This window comes from Paramacrobiotus metropolitanus, unplaced genomic scaffold (genome assembly GCF_019649055.1).
Source record: "Paramacrobiotus metropolitanus isolate TYO unplaced genomic scaffold, Prichtersi_v1.0 Parri_scaffold0000005, whole genome shotgun sequence".
Classification (NCBI taxonomy): Eukaryota; Metazoa; Tardigrada; class Eutardigrada; order Parachela; family Macrobiotidae; genus Paramacrobiotus; species Paramacrobiotus metropolitanus.
The window spans coordinates 280,537-300,635 of NW_026570225.1; the positions used below are offsets into that span (position 1 = coordinate 280,537).

At 40.0% G+C, this 20,099-nt stretch overlaps 3 protein-coding genes across 5 annotated transcripts; 2 read left to right on the top strand and 1 right to left on the bottom strand.

Moving 5' to 3' along the window:
* Window positions 1-1,490: 1,490 nt before the first annotated feature.
* On the bottom strand, window positions 1,491-5,157 carry LOC129581120 (squamous cell carcinoma antigen recognized by T-cells 3-like). Of its 3 annotated transcripts, none has more exons than XM_055472016.1 (8): window positions 4,887-5,157; window positions 4,516-4,739; window positions 4,142-4,206; window positions 3,521-3,901; window positions 2,546-2,771; window positions 2,370-2,486; window positions 2,092-2,205; window positions 1,491-1,973 (listed from the first exon to the last, which is right to left on the bottom strand). In XM_055472016.1, exons 2-8 carry the CDS (start codon window positions 4,660-4,662, stop codon window positions 1,944-1,946), a joined length of 1,080 nt encoding a protein of 359 aa, XP_055327991.1. In that variant the 5' UTR covers window positions 4,663-4,739; window positions 4,887-5,157; the 3' UTR covers window positions 1,491-1,943. The 3 variants fall into 3 exon arrangements, with proteins under 3 accessions (XP_055327991.1, XP_055327990.1, XP_055327989.1); XM_055472015.1 differs by having other exon boundaries at window positions 4,516-4,797; XM_055472014.1 differs by having other exon boundaries at window positions 4,516-4,797; window positions 4,880-5,157.
* A 231-nt stretch (window positions 5,158-5,388) lies between these two features.
* On the top strand, window positions 5,389-8,445 carry LOC129581234 (squamous cell carcinoma antigen recognized by T-cells 3-like). Its single transcript, XM_055472201.1, has 7 exons — window positions 5,389-5,702; window positions 5,775-5,839; window positions 6,268-6,945; window positions 7,129-7,363; window positions 7,636-7,737; window positions 7,968-8,075; window positions 8,133-8,445. The coding sequence occupies exons 1-7, from the start codon at window positions 5,556-5,558 to the stop codon at window positions 8,166-8,168; spliced, it is 1,371 nt and encodes a 456-aa protein (XP_055328176.1). The 5' UTR covers window positions 5,389-5,555; the 3' UTR covers window positions 8,169-8,445.
* Window positions 8,446-13,199: 4,754 nt separating this feature from the next.
* LOC129581324 (motor neuron and pancreas homeobox protein 1-like) lies at window positions 13,200-19,842 on the top strand. Its single transcript, XM_055472325.1, has 3 exons — window positions 13,200-13,831; window positions 18,743-18,906; window positions 19,475-19,842. Exons 1-3 carry the CDS (start codon window positions 13,354-13,356, stop codon window positions 19,673-19,675), a joined length of 843 nt encoding a protein of 280 aa, XP_055328300.1. The 5' UTR covers window positions 13,200-13,353; the 3' UTR covers window positions 19,676-19,842.
* Window positions 19,843-20,099: the final 257 nt, after the last annotated feature.

Genomic DNA, 20,099 nt, shown 5'->3' on the forward strand with positions numbered 1-20,099 from the left:
ATTATAATGCTAACTGGAAGGATTTATTTGCCGCTTAAAGCCGCTGAAGGTATATATATAATAACTATAACTATAACTACATAATTCTACTAATACTATAACTACATAATTCACACCATAATTGAGTCATGCGAGTAATGGGCCGGACAATTTATTCATACTACGAGCAAGGTGCTACGAGTGTTGCTTTTAATACTCATTTACTATCTTCAGGTAATTATAATCGTTTTACGATTCAAAAATTCAATGAAACCGATGTATTTTTAAAACATCATAAGTCACATACTCAAATAGATACAGAAATACCAATAAATATGCGGCAATCAACAATAGTTACGAATTTACTCGTACTCTGAGTAGCAGAGTCTGAGACTAACTGGTAAGTCCGAGTGTAACTGTAAAATAATAGTATGTAATAATGTGACATAAGTGTAATAACGTAGTAAAATTAGCGAAATCCATTTTTTAAACGAATTTACTAATCGGGAGAGGAAACTTCCGCTTCGTTTTCATTGGGACGAAAAGCTTTTATTTTTGTTGTTCCCGTGTGAACTTAAACAGAGTGAGTCTAATAACAGCGTTTTTCACAATTAACTGCCACATTCGGCGTATATGATTACCACACCATAACATCTGACCTTCGCCAATTTAACACGGGATACCCTTTTTTTCCCAGGGCAATAATATTTCTGCTCATGATCATATAATATGAACGCGCATTTTCATGGTGGATACCAGCTGGATTCCTGTACTGTATGCGCTTATCATGCCGTTTATAGACTGTTCAAGCCGCCGTGAACTTGCCAGTGCACACACAGCCACCGCAGTCTCAGCTTGCCATAAGGTCACACCCTACATCGCTGTAAGGACCAGTAAGGTGACCTTCTACTGGTTAGTACGAAATTTTCGATCCACGGGCTGGCGGCGGCGTATTATAGACAGTAGCGGTGGTTGTGCATGTGTGAATGAATGCGGCCTGAAATGTGAAGCAAATAAGCGCAGTCCGTACAGCAAACAGCAAGCGAGAGAGCTCTAGTTATTATTGCTTACTTTGAGAAACGAGATCGCACCAACCGGTTACGATTCATAGGGCACCAGATTTTGGCTTCATTTGTATACAAATACGTGATTGCAACGAGTACAGCCGCGGTCATGGTGCTTCAACACAAGCGCATATGCTCACTGTTGTCATCCGCGCAGAGAAAGGTTAGCAATTTCGGTCACATGATTAAGCATATTTAAGAAAACGCAATCAACAGCATTCCGCAGAAAAATTTCATTATGCCTCTGTCATCGCATACGCAACAACAGGCTTCCGGGCAACCGCCTTTCTTCGTGCCCTGTTGATACTGAAAAACGTGTAAGCTTCCGGCGCAGATGGAATCGATCTTACCTGCTCCAAATCAAGGCATGGCAGCGGCAATTGTAATAAGAACCAAATCAAAATATCGAAAAAATCCAAAAGCGCTTAAGTAGTGCTTGTTGTTAGCTTGCAGCATAGTTTTTTATTCTCGATTATCCACCAAAGCACAGATACAGGCTAATCAGCAAAACGACAGACAACCATCCATAGAAAACTAATAATTAAATTTAGCAAACTTTGTCGAACCATATAAATCTCACCACAGATTTTCGAAAAAACGGGAAAGAAGCCGGACACCAGAAAAAATTAAATACACGAGTACGCTGTAAGAACGAGTATGGCTTTTCTAGGGTATCAAACTTAACAGTTAAAAAAACCATCATCAACCTCAGAGAAAAATTTACTTACTAACAATTTAATTAACATTTTAAACTCAAATTCTTTTGTTCTTTTAACAACTTACAAAAACCAGTGCTTATTTAAAACAATTCTGAAAGCTGCATGGATGACATTCTTTCGGGTTTCCTTTTTTATCCGTTCCGGTATCTAAATCATCTAATGTCTTCGATTATCTATTTTTTCAGTTGCGCTTGTTCGGCTTGCATTCCACCTGAAAGAAGGAATATAAACGGTTCACATCTCAATATCAAACCAGTAAACGCAAATCTTGGGTTGCGAGTCGAAATACTGCTTTATTGAAATCACCAAATCACCACTACGGTATTCACCATTTTTTCGCCAATTTTAATATAGCCAGCTTTTAAAATCCGATCCACGTCGTCTTCGTTTACCAAATCAAGGTAGGCGTAACCTCGTTCAGAATTTAGCTTCAATTCTCGTACCTAAATCAAGACACTCACAAAGAAAATTCACAAAACCTGCAAAATTTCACAAAAAACAGAAGCCAGTTATGCACCTATAGTCATGACTTAAGTAAAATAAATCCGTACACTGGGAAAATTTACCCGTCTTCTTTATTATTTGCCACTTTGGCTAAAACACATACCTTGTAATATTTCTTCACTGCTGCTTCCACTTCGGGTTTCGACAAAAACGTCGGAACCCCACCCAAAAACACCTGATACCTTTTTACCGGCTTTTCCGATTTATTTTTACCTGGATCCTGTAATCAGAAATGAATAATAAATTCAGTAACTCACTTCCAAAACCAAGGGACCTCACTTTAAACGGCAAAGCAACCACTTCACGTCGATCAATTATATGTTTGGACATATCGATGGCTTTCTCCGCGCTGGTTGCATCAGTAAACTCAACCGCTCCGAATCCTCGGGACTCTCCGTTTTGGAAACGAAAGATCTTAACATCCGCCACTGGACCGAATTGTTTAAAGTAGCTTGCGATGGTTCTGGCATCAGAGTCGCGAGCCAGATTGGCAACAAAAATTTTTCTAAAACGACACACACCAATAATTATCTGGGAGAAGATTATCTTTTGTTATGTAAAGCGTATAATTATCCCAGCATTTTGAATTTAACGTGAAAAATGCTTGAATTATTACAACCGTAAAATATAAATTCGGCAAAATCTCCATCTTCATATCGTCACAAGAAAGGTGCGATCTGAAACAGCGGTCATCCGGTCGTCATGTGAAAAAATGCCGATCCAAGCACAACGAATGCCACGATTTAAATTGATGTTCAGCGTTATGAGATCTGATGTCTGTGTCCGTCGGTAGGTCATTACAGACGAACACCTATATGAGCGGTCACCGGTGGTGTTCGCTACCAAGTGCACAAACGTACCAAGTGTACCACCGGGTGGTATCTGCTACCATTTAACGATAAGGATGATTGGTCCCATAAAACAGGATTTATGGAACAACGGCTAGTGCATTTTTGAATTATATTTCCCTTAAGCTCAAACTCCCCAACCGGATGTCCGATGTTGCTCGAACAGTTTTCATAATAAGGACTTCGTACGGATTATGATTTAGGTACGATTTGATTTCGCAACTAAATCATCTGGCAACACTACTCTTAGAGAAGTCCCTATGAATGCATGCGATAATTGCGATTTCTTTTATGTGCTTCGCTGTGCGATGCCGCATTAAGTGATTCCAAATCCCTGAATTTGCTTACTTTTAACACTCGTATGCGTGGAATGAACAAAAGCAGCGAAAAGCGAACATTAACTTACTTCGGCACAGTCTCTCCAGAGCCGTCTGAGTCCACCGACGACCAATCTTCTCCTAACTGCCACGACTGCGCCCCTTTGACGGCCTGCGACGGCGGTCCGATGGGTCCGGGATCCGCTTTGGTGTCGCGCCAGTTGTTTGGCAAAGCGGCCTTACTGGGCCATGCCACCGGCGTGATTCCGTTGGTGCGGGCGAATCCGGGAAAGGGCAACGGCTGAACAGCCGGCGGCATGACGGGCGCAGCGGGAAGACTGACCGGCACCGACACGTCGCTCATCAGGGGGAAATTGGCAGCCATGCGTCCCGGGGCGGCAGGGTGAGCCTGCTTGGTCACAGTCGGTGGAGATATCGAAGACGTCGATGCGTGTGAGACGCCGTTGGTGCTGTACAGAAAGCGGTCAGGATCAAGAAAGCAACGCGTAATTTATCAGATTAACAAGTCGAGGCTCCAAGAAATAGAATAATATGGGAAAACGTTGCGTTAGTAAGTTAGAAGAATATCATTATTATACAACGAAGTAACAGGCGACGACCTGTACAAAGGCGGTTATTCTTGTAAAATCTCAAACCTACCGTCAATTTTTTCTTTCGGTTCTTTCCTTACTACACACAAACCAACTTACTTCTGTCGTCCAAGATGACTGGCCAGGTCGTCCATTAACCCTTTCAAAACTTTCTCCTTCAGTTCCTAAAGTTCAGAGAAAAATTTACACATACAAAACAGCTTTCTTGGACTTCATGCTGTATATGGTAAACAGATCATAACAAACCATTGAAAAACCATAACAAATTTATGAAATCAGGATCGCCAGTTTTCGTGCGATCCTCAAAAAATGAAGTTTATTTACCATGTAAGAATGACGCTCTTTAGAACTAATTCAGTAAACCAAAAACGTCTGACATGGCAACAGCTATCACAAAATTTAGTCTTAAAAGTAATTAAAAAGCCTTGCTTCTTGAACCGATTGTAAATTAATGATTCAAAACGCGAACCCACCAAGTGATCATAAATCTGCTGCATGGTATCCCGCTGCTTCTTGAACACGGCCGACATGGAAATCCGCTCGACTTCTTCCGTCCATACCCTAAATTTTTCGTCCGAGGCCTCAAAGAAAGATTTCTCGCTGTTTTTGGTTTCAGCCATAATTTTGCAGGTTGTAGCGTGGGAGTCGTTTTGTCACGACAATTCAGTAAGATGCAAGCAGCAAATCAGCGAATGCACTAAATTACAGAATCCACTTCGTTGTAAGCGCCATTTATTGTCGTCATCGTCTCATGTCTGAAGATGAAATCATCGATGCATTTTCCGAACAGAGAAATTCTGTGAATTTCGGTAATGTACTTAAACGTTAGTAACTTACTTCTTACTTTATCCGGTTGGACTTTCGTCGCTCTGCCTGTGCCACTGCGTCTGGATCTACAGAGCAGATGATCCAGGCAATACGGATTCTTCCTAATTTACTCGTTAATAAAACTATATAAAATAATTAAACGACTAAAAAATACATCAAGAAATTACTCCCACACATCACATTCCACTCCGAAATAAAATTGTGAGTTATTTTTTAAGAAAACAGTCTGCGCAGAAAGAAAAAGGAACAGAGGAAACTCCGGATAATAAAATTTCTTAAATTTCTAAGCGTGCACGTACACGAAAAGTGTCGGTGGCGACTAGAACGTTTACTGTATTTTTTGCTTGTTAAGACCACTAGCGCGCCGTAGAATCGAAACATGCGCTGTCGCATGGATGGCCCCTCGGGTACGGTAATCGTGATTTCGCTACATCGGCCTCGCCTCGTTACATGATTTTCTCTTCTTTTTGCGCATTTGCGTGCCAAAATTTCGATCTGGCTTTATGTGCAGTACTTACTCCATCCACTCTGTTTCCACGTTAAAGTTCAAAAAAGCGTCATTAATACAGTACTGCCAGTAGTCCTAGACGCAGTCGACAATAAAACTTTTGTAAACAAACCTGCCAGAGCCTGAGCCTTTATTATTATTCTCCCTGATTTCCGGGTTGTTATCAGCAGTTCCGCTATGGAGGATTTCCGCAACAGCAGTCTAGAGCAGTTGAAAGGTTTAGACCACGATTTTACCCAGTGGATCTATAAAGTGCAGTGGATGTGCGAGAAGGCGGTTTTCCGCAATGAGAAATCTTTAATGGAGTTTCTGTGGCGTAATCTGGTAAGTGGTAGGTCAGAACATTTTGCGAAAAGTGGATATGTATCTCAGACAAATTCACCTGCTTCTTTGTAGTTGCAAAAAGTAGATTCAATTACCAAAGTTCGTATGCTGCTGGAAGAGCACTTGGAAAAATTACGGTACGACTAGGCAACGATTTGTCGCGTTTTTTTCCTAGTCAACTGGCTCTTGTTTGCTGCAGTTATTTTTAAACGGATACGTTAGGAAATTCACAAAATTAAGTAATATCTTCGCAGCGTCGGTTCACTCCAGCTTTAACCCACCTAACGCTTGGGTCTAATCTAGAACCTTTCAACCAATCTCATATTCTTACTTCGGGGTCGCTGACGAACTCCAAAGCGTCTCTACTATTCTTTTTGTTTCTACATCGAAGTCTACTTTCCAGTGTTGTATGGGAGATTACGGAATTTTTTCTGGGAATTAATCCTGATGTTTTTGTTTTTCTGTAATTTTTTTTCTGATTTTCGTAGCCAGTAGGCAGTAACCGTTTCTGCATTACTTCATGCTTTTTAGACTTTCTAATGGTTTGTGACTTGTGCCTTTTCAGAAAAGAACAGGCTTCGACGAGTAGTCCTAGTCCGACTGGCAGCTGTGATGCTGCAAAGTTTTTCGTTAGTCCTGCTATAACTAGTTCGGAAAGCGGTTTTCCCACCGTTCCCAAACTGTACTCCAATCCGCCATCGCGTGCGGAAAAGGTGTTTTCCGAGACGCCAAGTTTATTCTCCCGACCTACAAATCTCGTGGACAATGTATTCCCCGTGGGCTCTCGTTTACTGGGCGGTACCATGCCCGTGGAGAACGGCTTTGATTCCAGTTTGTTCTTTAATAAATCTACTTTGCCTAAGGAAACTCCGGCGATGTACAGCGCTGCTAACATTAAACCCATCGGATTCCCGAAACCAGCTAGTGTCCCGACAATCTTCCCGGCGGCCACGGTCAGCAAGGAGATCAACGGGGGAGCGGTGGGGAAGAAGGGCTCACCGGCCAAGAAGCCGTCGCCAGCCTCGGTTAAACCGTTGACATTTGCGCAGATCAGCAAGGCGCCAGCGGGTAAGGAAGAGGATGGCGAGTGGTCGACGGTGACGCGGAAACACAAGAGTAAAGAGGTTAAAACGGGGAATCACGTGGAGAAGGTGGTGGAGGCCAAGCCGAAGGAGGTCATCCCGGAGGTTGTGCATGTTAAGGAAGCTGCAAATGTATCTTCCGGGGAACCGGTTGATAAAAAGTAAATATAGACGCTTTGGAATCTGTTTGAAGTAGGCATTTCTAAATTTTCGTTTCATCTGATAGATCTTTGTTGTCAGCGTTTTGTCTGTGTGAAGCTTGTTATGTGTTTTGGTATTACCGGGTTAGCTGTGAAGGGACTTTGTGGCGTTGTGAAATTCCTGCAGTCTTCTATGTATTGCAGGAAAGTTTTCTTGATGCGACTTCCCCGGGAGCTGGCCGATTCGCAGTTGCTGGGAAAATATTTTAAAGCTTTTGGAACGGTGGTGGACGTGTACATTTTTCGTAATCGGGATGGAACACCCACTGGTTCTGGCTACGTGGACTTCAGTGAAGAAAGTGCCGTTCGATCGGTTTTCAAGCATGGTCTGCATTTTATTGGTGAACACCAACTTATTGTTAAGGAGTTTGAAGTACAAGTACGTTGCATTGTGCTGAGTACATCACAGATTTTGTAACTTTGATTTAAAGTTTATAGTACCGCGCAGAAAGTTTGGGAAAGTACTTGTTTGGTACGCTTACATTTACTAATGCATATGCATCTAGAAACGTACCAGTGAAAAAATTTTGAAACATACTTAAGAATCTATTATTTATGTTATCCTACAGATGGTTTGATTCACCGTTGTTGGCTTACTTGTTAACTTGGTACTTGGTTTCGAATTTTATCTTTATTGTTTGGCTTTTTCAGAACGAGGATGGTCGTAGGAAGCATTTTCAGATATTTCTTGGAGGCATCCCAACGTTTATGACACAAGAAGAAGTTAAAGCAGCGGTTGAACAGAAATTTAAAGTAAGGAAAGGGGCTGCTTCAGCATTTTGTAGCCGATTTCGCAGTGCATTTGCCTAGGTCTGCTGTTAATCGATTTATGTGTTACGGTTATGTTTATAAGACATGGTTTTTTATGTGATCTGTCAATTTGAACGAGTCCTATCCCTATCCAATATTAGTCGCTTTTTGCCGTTCATGTAAGCAGTAGTGTATACCGCGGTAAGAATTAATTACTTTGTTGTTTTTTCGAGGTTCGTGATTTGGCACTCAAAGGAGGATACGCTTGGATGGAACTGGCTAACGAAGCTGATGTAGATAAACTGCTGAACTTAAAGAAGATTAAAATTGGGGAAAAAATGGTCAGTCCTTTCAGTTTGCTAATTTCAGTGTATCCGATTTGATGAGTTCCCTTGCAGGTGGAATGTAAACCATACCAGCCTAAGCCGAACTGATAGAGGATTTTACTTAGATTACATTCTTCCTTGGGCTAAGTGTTCCTGAATTTTTACTCGAAACTGCAATCCTATGCGATTTGATCTGATCCTTACAAATTTTTCGATATTTTCCTGTTCCGCACAGTTTGGTGTTTTTGGTTATTGCAGCTGCTCCTCACTGACTTATACCAAATGATAGTGATGGATAGTTTTTGTTAGATTTTTTGAAAACAGTACGATTGAGTTTACGTTATAGTCAAGATATTTCATTGGAATTTGCTCAATAAAAGGTTGTTTTAGCAATGAAAGTCCGAAATCTGCTTAAACACCGTTGGTTGCAAAAATTGAAAATTTCAACTTCACATTATAGAGACATAAGAGTAGTCAGCTAGTGTGATCGCAATTAAGGCTGGGTAGTCTTTAACGTAAAGAATTAAATTTTATTTAAAATTATGTGCAGTGGTGCACTGAGTACTCGCACTTGCACTTCATCGGTTTTCACAATTATTGAACGCTTGCAGTTTCGGTTCTTGCAGATTGTTGTTTTTCTCTAATGTTCAGTTATATTTGTATGTGATGTCGAGAGGTTTGGCTGTGGCGGTTCTTCGGTATAAACTACAAAGCTAACTAACCGTATGTGTCAAGTGCTAAGCCTAACAAATCCCATTAAAGACCTGAGGAGGAGCAAACGCGGTCATTTATCCATCCTCAAACAAACATCTATTATCCGTTAAAATACTATGTCAAACACCGAAACAGAAGGGCTTCGTTAGTGTGATTAACTGCGCCCGATTGTTTTTCTTATGTTAATTAAAATCCGCCACGGTGTTACCTAGACAGTACAGGGACCGGTGCCGGTTCTTTAATTATTCGTCTTGGTTAATCCGTCACAAGTGACCATCGACACGAATGTGCGGTAGGGTTTTTGTATTCGTGCGAATACGATAACTAATGTCAATAAATATTATCTGGAGGCTTCTTTTCGGCTAGATTACAAGTTGAAGAATAATATGTAGACTTAATTAATCTGGTAAAGAACGGATAGGGAAAAGCTATTGTTATTGCCATTTGTCAAAAAGGCAAATTAAATGGTTCTACAGATCCCACAGTGCAATAACACACAACCAGTGCAGTGTGTGTTACCATATAAGTTTGTTTTATGCCCTGACAATGAGTCCTGACCCTTACAAAAAGTCGCAAATTTGCAAAAGAAAATGCAAAACTAGAATTTTCGGTTATTGCGTAAAAAACTGAAGACATGCTCGTAAAATTAATTGAGCGTATAACAATACAGACTAGCCGTCAAGCAGCTGATTACTTACATCATTACAATAAGTACAATACAAGTTATACAACTTAAACTTTATATTTACAGATAGAGCAATTTGCAGATAGGTGACCTTTAATTAATCTTCACGCTTAACACTAGTCCGCAGGATGCATTACAGAATTTCCAGCTCCATTAATTTAAATCGAGTAAATGTACTCATTTACGATTAATTCTTGGCAGCTACCTTGAGTGCAGATTAATTTTTATTTCACAAGTTGGTATACTGTACGTAATCAGAGTCTATCGTCTATCTCGTGCAATCAAAGGCAGAATCAATGACAGAATCAAACCCCAAACATGTGTATTGTGTACAAGTAGCCGCTAGTGGAAATTCCATTTCTTCTAATAAGTTTCACTTTATGAGCACTTGGAAAATGATGTGATCGAGCTGTATACGTAAGTACTACAATATAGGTGCTATGCCGATTCTATCCGGACAGTTGGATTCCATAGAGCGCAGTGATTGAGTTACCTGGCGTGTAATTTTTATTGTCAACATGAGTAAAACACTAATACCACTTTCATTTGATTGAAATTAGCGAGCCATACCGCCATCCCACTAGCCACGGGGAATATTAATGATTGGAAAGGCAGCACTTAGCCATCGGAAGAGCGGACGATGATCATTGCTGTATTTGCAGTATATTGATGTGGATAATGTGCAAACTGCTATACTCTGCGTATCCGGTTCGGGGATCTTTTTGCTCATAATCCGTAAAGTGTTAAATACTGCTTTCGCCTACTTAATACTGCTGATTAAATGTTCAGTCACGCGATAATTGGTATCGTTGCTGTAGGGTAAACAGCAAATCCTTGAAATCCATGGGCATGATCATGAGCCCAATCGTGGTTAACTTCCATGCACGAACTGCCATCTGTTGGTGCTTTTTCCTAAAAGGAATATATGAATCACTTTAACCTGTTTTATTTCGCGATCCATTCGCATGCAAATATACCATTAAATAAGAATAATTAGTAGTATTTAGTATTTACACCATGGTATGTTAAAAAAATGATCCTAAGAAGCAATGAATGGCTAATGACATACTGTCGAATTGATTCTGGCAAAAAAATCACAAAGTTGTATACTACGTACAATACCCACCTCCACCAAGGCATATACCGTAGACTATACGATATACCTTGCCTACACTGTGTATTGTTGTTCTACTTGCGGCATAGTATATGCGGTACAAATACTGCAAGAATTAAAATTTCAAGACGTTTATATATCTGTACAACCCTAATTTCTCAATAATTCCATACCCTAAATTAACGCAACTAGTCGCACGCTATCACGATCGACCGATACTTGTAATAATAACATTATGCTTTTGAGCCATAGTTCTGTGATTTACAATGCGGATCTCAGTATATTATATTTATATGTAGTATGTACCTTAACACTGTTTAGTAGTGCATACGTACGTAATTCATGCGCGCAAATCCGAAATCCATTAATTTCTATACACCGAAAAATACGTGATGTGCTTTGAAACACATATTATAATTATAGCCATTTTAAAAATCGTTGTAGTTGTAATATATTAATACAAATACTATTATTTAAATCTCTCAACTTAACGAAACCTGGTATCAGCATACCGGTCTAAATTCTGTGTAAGCAAAATTCCCCGTTACTTGTTTGTGCACGTGGACACGCATTTTACGAGTAAGTTAAGCATCGAAGCACCGGAAATGTACGATATGTATAGTCAACGGCGTTCGTTGTTGCTGGATGCATGGCGCGGTCATCTGGGAAATGGCGAGATTTGCAAGCGGATTATGGTATGCATTCGGTTAGAGTAAGAGAAGATCATGGAAATTAATGCATTCCAAATAGGAAATATCGAACAAATGCTGAGTTTATTGAGTCATTTTCTTGATTGAATACTGTGAAAGTATACTGAATAGTTGGACAATGCGCGAGCAATACATCGGTCAATTGATTCCTTGGTTGTGGAAGAAATTTAGTTCTGTGTGAATATCTGTTGTGCATGCAAATATCCAGTAGCAAGTATGGATATCATTCGGGGCCTTCTATTGATCAAAGGGTAATGACTTGTGAAATTTTCTTTAATTTCTTTAATGTCCGTCGTCAAACGACTGATTAAATTGCATCGCAAACTCGTTATGCAATCGATGCCCGTAATGCCGCTGACGAATTAACTCAATCGTGCACAACCAAACAGGAACAATTTAGTGCAGCTAAAGAAACCATGATGTTCGATTAAGGCCGCACACTTATTTGACTGCACGCAGCCCATGAAACTACGCCAAGGCCCATCTTAAGTGCTCAAATTTATTACAATGCACCAAATACGACAACAGTAGTGCCATTACAAAGGTCACACTTATTAATACTCCGTGATACGATGCGCAATCACTTATTGCACTAACTATCTGAGTCCACCGGACCGTCACACACAAGTTTATTTAGAAGAGTAAGAGTAAGAAGACGATAGTAATTAGCTTGAAAATCAATCATCATTCATCAAATTAATATTGATGAATCATTCATCATGAATGGTTTGTAAAGTTGATATTATCCAGATTCGTGCCGAAAGATCTCCATAACAATGTGCCAGTATCGTGCAGTTGTACGTGCAATATTAACGTAGCAGTGTATTGTACAGACCTAAACAGTTTCGCGCGTTTTATTTGAATTCAGTGTGCTTTGCATTCGTATCGTAGACTCGTAGCGGTTTTTATTACGAGTACAAACTTCGTTATACGAGTAAGTCTCAGTAAGGCTACTTCACGTCTAGTAAAGCTGAAAAATTCAAAGTTTTGTTTTGCTTTTTCCGCAACCTGGTATATGAATATGCAGTTATGATTGCAAACAAACGCGACCCACCGAAAAAGAACAAGTACCTCATAAAAAATTAAACTGTAGATCTGCTATTTCCTAAACAGCAAGCCGAATTTCAGTCAAGGCAGTCAAGGAATAGCATCTCAACATAACATCAGAATCCTGGAAACAATAATGCATCGTGTAGAACGATCAGTCCTTCATTATGTGCAACGATTTTGTTCTCCAAATTTTCGGAAAAAAAACTACACCAAATGTGTTAATATCTGCAAATTCCACAAATTATCAGTAGATTATAAATTTGTAGCAATGTAGCAGCCTTCAATAAGCAAAGTAAGTACAAAAATCGTCGTGTCTTAGACTATATCATATTTTATTTATTAAAATATAATATTTATATATTCCATATATATATATAGAATATATTATATCTTCTATATGTATATAGAACATATTATATTATATTTATTGTAGAATATATTATATTCTATATATATGTATATATAGAATATAATATATTATATTTCCAAAACGTATCCACTTAATCGATCAGCACTTGTAGAGCGAACGGTAGTAATAGCAGAAGAAATGTCCTGCTTTATCCGGCACTTGATAAGCGGTTTGAAACTGCCTTGTGTCCTTGGCCGCGCTGCATTCATCCGCATGCACCACAAATATGCGTATGTGCCATTTAAGCCTATTTAAAACATTATCGAGTGAATTAGTTCTTTTGTTTGTCTAGTTGCACAGCGGCACAGCCGCGTAACCAATCACGTAGTCGTATTTCTCGAACAACCAGTTAGAATGGGTTTAAATAGTGGCTTTTAGCAGAGGCGCAGTCTGAACTGTGCCGGCAGAGGACGGCGACTGTACAATTGTACATCGCTCGATATATTCAATCAGTAAACGGTTACTACTTGTCTGAAAATATTCTCATTAAAAACGAATAAAGTGCTCGGTCTACGACCGTATAAAGAGTGACTTGGTTTCCTCCAAATGAAGCACTTGTGTCGTGTAACAAACTACAGTCATCGCCTGAAGACGTGACGAAATCCAGTACAATGGCGGATGCCAGTGGAAAAAAGCCTTCTTTTCGTATAGATGCCCTGCTAAACAATCCACCTGTTTTTAAGGATGATCTTTTTGTTAAACCGCTTTCCATGGAGCATAAACCCGAAAAGCGACCTTTCTCCCGCCAGTCGAGCCCATCGCTTTCTCCCAAACCCGAACCGGGGCCAAACAATTCCGTGCACGCTTTCACAGCGCGGTTTCCCGGCAGTCTGGCATCCGGGGCGGTCAGCATTTCCACTGGTCCCACTGGATCCTTCTATGGACCGGCTAGTCCTGGTGCACATCCTTCACGGCTCCTGTCGCCCTATGTGTGCCATCCCTCTTCGGCAGCGGCCCTGCAGATGCTGGCGGGAAGTGCGTTCTACACACCGAGTATGCCCGGCAATCCTAATCAACTGGAGTGGCTAGCCAGAGCCCAACAGGCGGCCGCCGGCATGTATTATCCGCGCTTAGCGGACTGTTGGCCAGGTAACATTGATTTTAGTGTTAAAACATCAACATGCCGGATTCCAATTTCCCTGTAATTATTGTTAATTTTGTTAAGGAAAATAATGTTTTAGAAAAGCTTTGACAGTAGTATTGTCACGGTTTTGCAATAAACTTCGTATTTAAAACAAAAAATTATGGTAAACAAACTGTTCGAGCGTGTATCATTCTGCAAATCTTTTTTGTGAATAAATTCAGTATATGTAATAACTAATTAAAACCTCAAAGTGCTTATATTGAAAAAAACGCGGGCTCGCTTCGCTCGCCCGCTCGATAACTTGTAAATGCAAATTTCAGTCCAGTAGATCTAAATTTTGCTTACCTTACCAGTTAGTTCGATATTACCTTAATAAGTACATTATCACAGTCTTAGTAAATACTTATTCCGGAATAGCAGAGTAGAAAGCATTACTTACTTTAGATCGTTTTCTTGTTTCTGCATGACACAGCCAGCGCTGGGATCTCTGGAATCAGTGTTATATTAATTTAAAAAAACAACTGAATCCAGAAAGCCACTGTTGCCAATAACAAGGCGTTGGTGTCAAGCTATTCAACCAGTAAATACATAAATTTTTATACCAACTAGTCTATACAGTATCTACGTCGTAATTACCCTCAGTAGCCACAAATTTAACGACATCGCTCGTTAGGAGTTAATATTCAACCAGTCAGCGTAACACCAATTTAGTGCAAATTAACAACCGTTTTATTGTAATTGTTCCCTTTTGTTATCACTAATTAGCTGGATACTGTGGGCTTATCGGTGGCCACAAAAGAGCTGGCAAAGTCAAGTGGACAGCAAAATTGCGACCGCTGTCAAAAGCACAAAGCGGTGTGTTGATACTAGACGATTCTAAATGGCTGCAGTTTGTCAGAGGGTAGCCTATTCATTTACCCAAGCGACGCTGCTGCTCTGTGTGACTCATAATATCAGAACAATCACGGTGAACAAAGCTAACCGCAGCTATTTGGTTTCCTTGGCTTCTTATCATCCGAACGCAAGTAATTCAAATAACTATTACTTTTTCTTATCAACCGGGCGAATGTCAATATACGGCGCTGTAATTTTATTGCCTCATCGCTTTTCGGGGCTTGACGCCGAGTATTGGTCAACCGCCTGTTACCTTGAATGCCATGGCGATTCATTTAAAATCCTTCATTAATCTAAGGTCGTATGCTAATGCGTATAAACAGGCAAATAAAACATTACTGTATTCCAGCAATACAAAGCGCACCAATGTGTGCGCGATGCTTTGGTAAACTGCTACAGTTATCATTCTTTCCCTTTCTTTATAATTGCTTTAATCGTACTGTTTTCGACAATTAACTTCATCATTTACGATGTACTGCGGTAGTATGGTTAGCAGATTGTAACTTTCCACAAAATTGTTTTAAGAAATTTTTCTGATATCTGCGACAAATAATATTATGGATACGAAAACCAGTGTGATGCGGGCCCTGATTACTTATTAAGTTGTTGTGAAATTAATACGTATGCCAATATGGATGGTATCAGCAGTGTTATCTTTTGTTTAAAGGGTAACTTGAAATCTAGTCGTTGCAAGAGTGAAAAAAGCAATTTTTTTCGGAGACAGGTTTTACTTTAATAATAGCGGTCAGAACTTCCAATTTCTGCAGTATTATTTCGTCAAGAACTGTAGAAAATGTAACACGTAATGGTCCACCTATCAGAAGTTGCAATTTGTATAGGTGCGCACTGATCGCTAATATTTATCGACCAAGAAATGGAAGCTACCTAATTCTTTTTTAATAAGCCACCGACATCGGATGATGAGCCGGTTGCCTCCATGCATCACGGTTGTGGCATCGTGGGTTTTGATTTGCTGGCAGCCTTGAACGATTATTGGGAGGCACTGGATGTTGACCTTTATAATCTCCAAACTTTACGGCTGATAATCGCGGCTATTTGGCATGATTAATTCAGCAATATTGGATTAGGTTTATAGATTTTTCAGCTATATAATGCGCCCATAACCCTTAGCTAATATGATGTAAAACGGCAATAAACCGTTTAATCTCGCTATGCCCCGGCTGTATTTGTGCACTGCGGAGAGAAGACGGAAAACGCTGGCTGAAAGCAGCAGAATCGTAAAACTTTGATCAGACATGTGGTGTTGAAGAGGGCTCCGAACCCAGTGCAGGAGTATAGAACTGATTGAATTTCGGTTCCGTTGAATCAACACGCTTTGCTTCGCATTATAGAAGAATTATTAGGAAATTTCGAGCCATCCACAGTCTGCAAGTGGCCGTCTAATGAGATTAGGGACTTGGTCAAGAACTTGGCCATTCAGCAATTTAATCTTCGCCTCATCGCTGCATGAACATGCTGCTTCACTCTGGTAAAATTCGATTTAACTCTTAATAAAAACTACTCTTTCAATCAGCAATCCGCACAGCTATTGTGTTGGTGTAAATGTGCTGATTTTTGCACTTAGACTGCGCTGGCCTTTGATTGTGCAATAATGGCAAAAACGCGCACAGATGACGGCATTTGCATGGGATAAATGAAAGACGGCCGGCATCTTGCGCAAAAGGTCCAGATTGTACTACGAACATATCGTTATGCGGTAGTGCGAGTTACGACTGCACATAACAATTTTATTCGGTAAACAGCCGAATTAGTAATATTTTCTGTAGCACAAATTTGCCGCAAATGTCGAAGGACAACGTGCACATTTGTATACAGTATACGTATCTGTGTAAATTTTTTTGACATTGTCGGTACTAATTGTAAGCATACGAAGTGCAGATGTTGATGCAGTATGGGCCTAGCATAAGTCGAGCATCGTACAACAAAATCATTTAAATTCTCATTACGTTAATCCATGACATTCTTCTGCTTTTCTTTCTAAAATTATAAGGGTTGTATGTCGTCATGTGTAAATAGCACGTCATGTGGTTTACGTTTATTGCCATACAATTTGCTTACAACTAACTTTACAGTTAGCTTAGTATAAAGTAAGGATGACGACCTTTTGCATTGCCATTCCAAAAGTCGAAATACGCAAGTTTTATCGGCGATAGCCTATAGAAGTCATAAAGAAATTAGTAGTCAGAAAGCAGTTGCTAAAATATTCCAGCGAAACCAGTTAATCTCCTACATTATGCTGAGCTGTTTTTTATTCTGCAGTTATACATGATTGATTGTTTCCGAATCGGTAGCGCGGCTACCGCGGGTCCACTTCAATTAACATCTGTACAACATCAATGTATCGGCTTCAAGTGGCAGCGGGCTGCCGGGCGAAAGTGGAAATGCTGTTTGGGCCGTCGGTCACCGCTTAGCCTTTTTAGCCTTGCATAGCAAATAATAAAATTATATGCCATTGTGGTGGGTCATGCACAGACATACACTACTCGCAGTACTGTACAAGTACAGTGGCGTACACGTCGATAATAATATTACTCTGCATTTGGGACAAGCTGCATATGACGCTGTGTGTATAATAATAAATACGTCGTCGCTGTCTGCATAATCCCGGCTATGGCGCATCATAAGCAGAAGCGGAACGGAACGACGTCAACTGTCTTCTGATCCCGCTGCTATGTGGATCATTTTGCAGTACAGAAGAGTCACAACATAGAATAATTTCCTCTACATATCGAGCGAGGGCCAGCCTTCATGCAAATAGCCTTGCAGTATTGCAGAAGGGCAGAAATTTGTTGAGCAGACAATTTGTAGCCAATGCTGCATTACTTACTTACTCTCTGCCAACAAATGGTCTTTAAACACCATCCATCACTGGCATATTATCCATCGGTTTATTACGACAGATTTTGCTTAAACGATGCCATATGCGCCGATAAGCTCTTAGCGTTCTTCATCGACGAGCCTCACATCGTGGGGCCATTTTTCTTTACATGTCTGCATAAATGATACAAGCACATCGGTTAATGTCTGTGCACATAATACCATTATCATTGTGTACATACAAACTGTATACTGTATGGATATTTCTACGCGTATGCGGTTGCCGGTTACAGTTTTTCTTGATTCTGCCATCTTATGTTAGATATTATTCGCGATTGGTAAATTTGCACAGTATTTAGTGCGGTATGAATCCATTTAAACTACCATAGACCCTTTGTTGACGACATAATACGCATAATGAGTTTCCAATATGGCCGCTATTGTCCAGGCAGGCTATCATAACCATATGATTACTCTGATCATGCTCGATTACACTATGGTTGTCATTGTGCGCACGGCAGCCGATCCATTCATTTATACCGGAAAATAGAATTGAAGAAGCTATATTGTTAACGTTCAAACTGCTATTTCTGTCAACCTGGCACTAATGTGGGTCATCGCTTTAATGAAATAATTCTTTGACAATCACATACTGCACACTATTCTGACATGAAAGGAACTAACCATACATTACAAATCCGTTTAGCATCTGTTACGAATTACAAGTGTTTATACCGCCGCTCCAGAAGCATACTTCAGAACAGTTTCAAAATTTATGAAAACAATGCGCTTGCGCTGGCTTTATTTCTTGAAATGTCCGATTTTCTGAGTTGCTGATGAAGAAATATTGATATATATCGTAAATGATAAATTAATTAATTAACCGTAGAAACGATGAACGACATTATTATTATATTATAATGATTACTGTAGTACAGATGGCTGAAAATGAAACTTTTTTTCTCTGTACTCTATTGCATTAGGGAATGTTTGTATGTAACCTTATTAGCATTACAATTCTTTTGCTAAATTTGACAGGAAAACGTTTGATCATGAGCTGTACATTTAAATCAGTAATGTACTATCAGACCCAAACATGGCAGAAAGTATTACGGTACCGTTAACAAATTTGTCACGATGTTGGTACTCAATCCTAATTTTGACACTGGAACGTTATTTTAAAGGTCATCCGGTGAACCACGCTCTATTAGGGAAAACAAGGCGGCCTCGGACAGCTTTTACAAGTCAGCAGCTTTTGGAACTGGAGAAGCAGTTTAAAGCCAGCAAGTATTTATCTCGACCGAAAAGATATGAAGTTGCCAGTTCCTTAATGCTAACGGAAACTCAGGTACAATTAAAACATTTAGCGTTGTCTGGAAATTCGTGCTTCGATAATGAATGATACCGCCTTCTGATGAAAAAAATATTTAAAAATGGATCGTAATTTATCTTTTGCACTACTCGGAAGCTCGACCCTGGCCAAGTGCAAGTGTAAAGACTCATTACGTTTTAAAATGCTTATGTGAAGCAACGCCATAGGGAACCTTCATACTCGTACAGACCATATTTATGCGTTGTAGCAGCAATTGGGGACATAAGGGCTAATTTTCTGCTTATTAATTTTTCTGGTTGAATACGATCACTGCCATGCGCACAGAAGCTTGACAGTGATAACTGAATTTTGTTTAGGATAAGCGGACAGGCAGCCGGGATTATGCAGGTTGCGTGAAAGTAACAAGTGTAGTTAGTATACTCTGTATATTATCGGTGCAACTGCAACCGTGACCTTATACGAGTATTTAGGCAGTTAGAGACCTACGTACGTACCACGTTTAATTGTTTAAACTGATGCCATGATGTACGCAATTTAACGACAAAAGAAATTCACAAAAAATTATAAACTGCTCTTCGGATAGGTAAAAATCTGGTTCCAAAATCGCCGCATGAAGTGGAAGCGCTCTAAAAAAGCTCACCAGGAAGCAGCAAAGGCAAAAGCATCAGGCGGAAGTACCGATCGCGACGCTCGCGCATTATCCTGTGACACCAAGGAGACACCGGTGGATTCGATCTCAGAGCCCGCTACTCCCGAGTCGGATGATTCCGAGATGATGAACTGATTTCTATATATCCGATTGTTAACAAATTATTTTTGCGTTGCCATTTGTGGTTTACTTAAATAATGCCGACGGAAATGACAATGCCAGTTAAAGCACGCGTGCTGTCGAATAATGTCTATCAAGTAGAAGCAGCGTCGCGGCACACGATTTGCGACAACATCCGTAAATTCGGCAAACCATTTTGATGCAAAATGTAAATGCTAACTTTTCTGCGTATGTATGGTTCATTTTGATTTCGCACACATAGTGCATGGATCTAGAAATTTAATACAGTTAATACAAACGTTCAACTCGCGTTATAAAAATTCAGTTTCGTAGGCGACTACCGTATAGTACCGATAACTATCAAAGATGAAAGAAGCTAGTAGATCTATATTATGATCGGCTGCTCCGTGGAAATTTTATAGAAAAAACAGCAAATTGA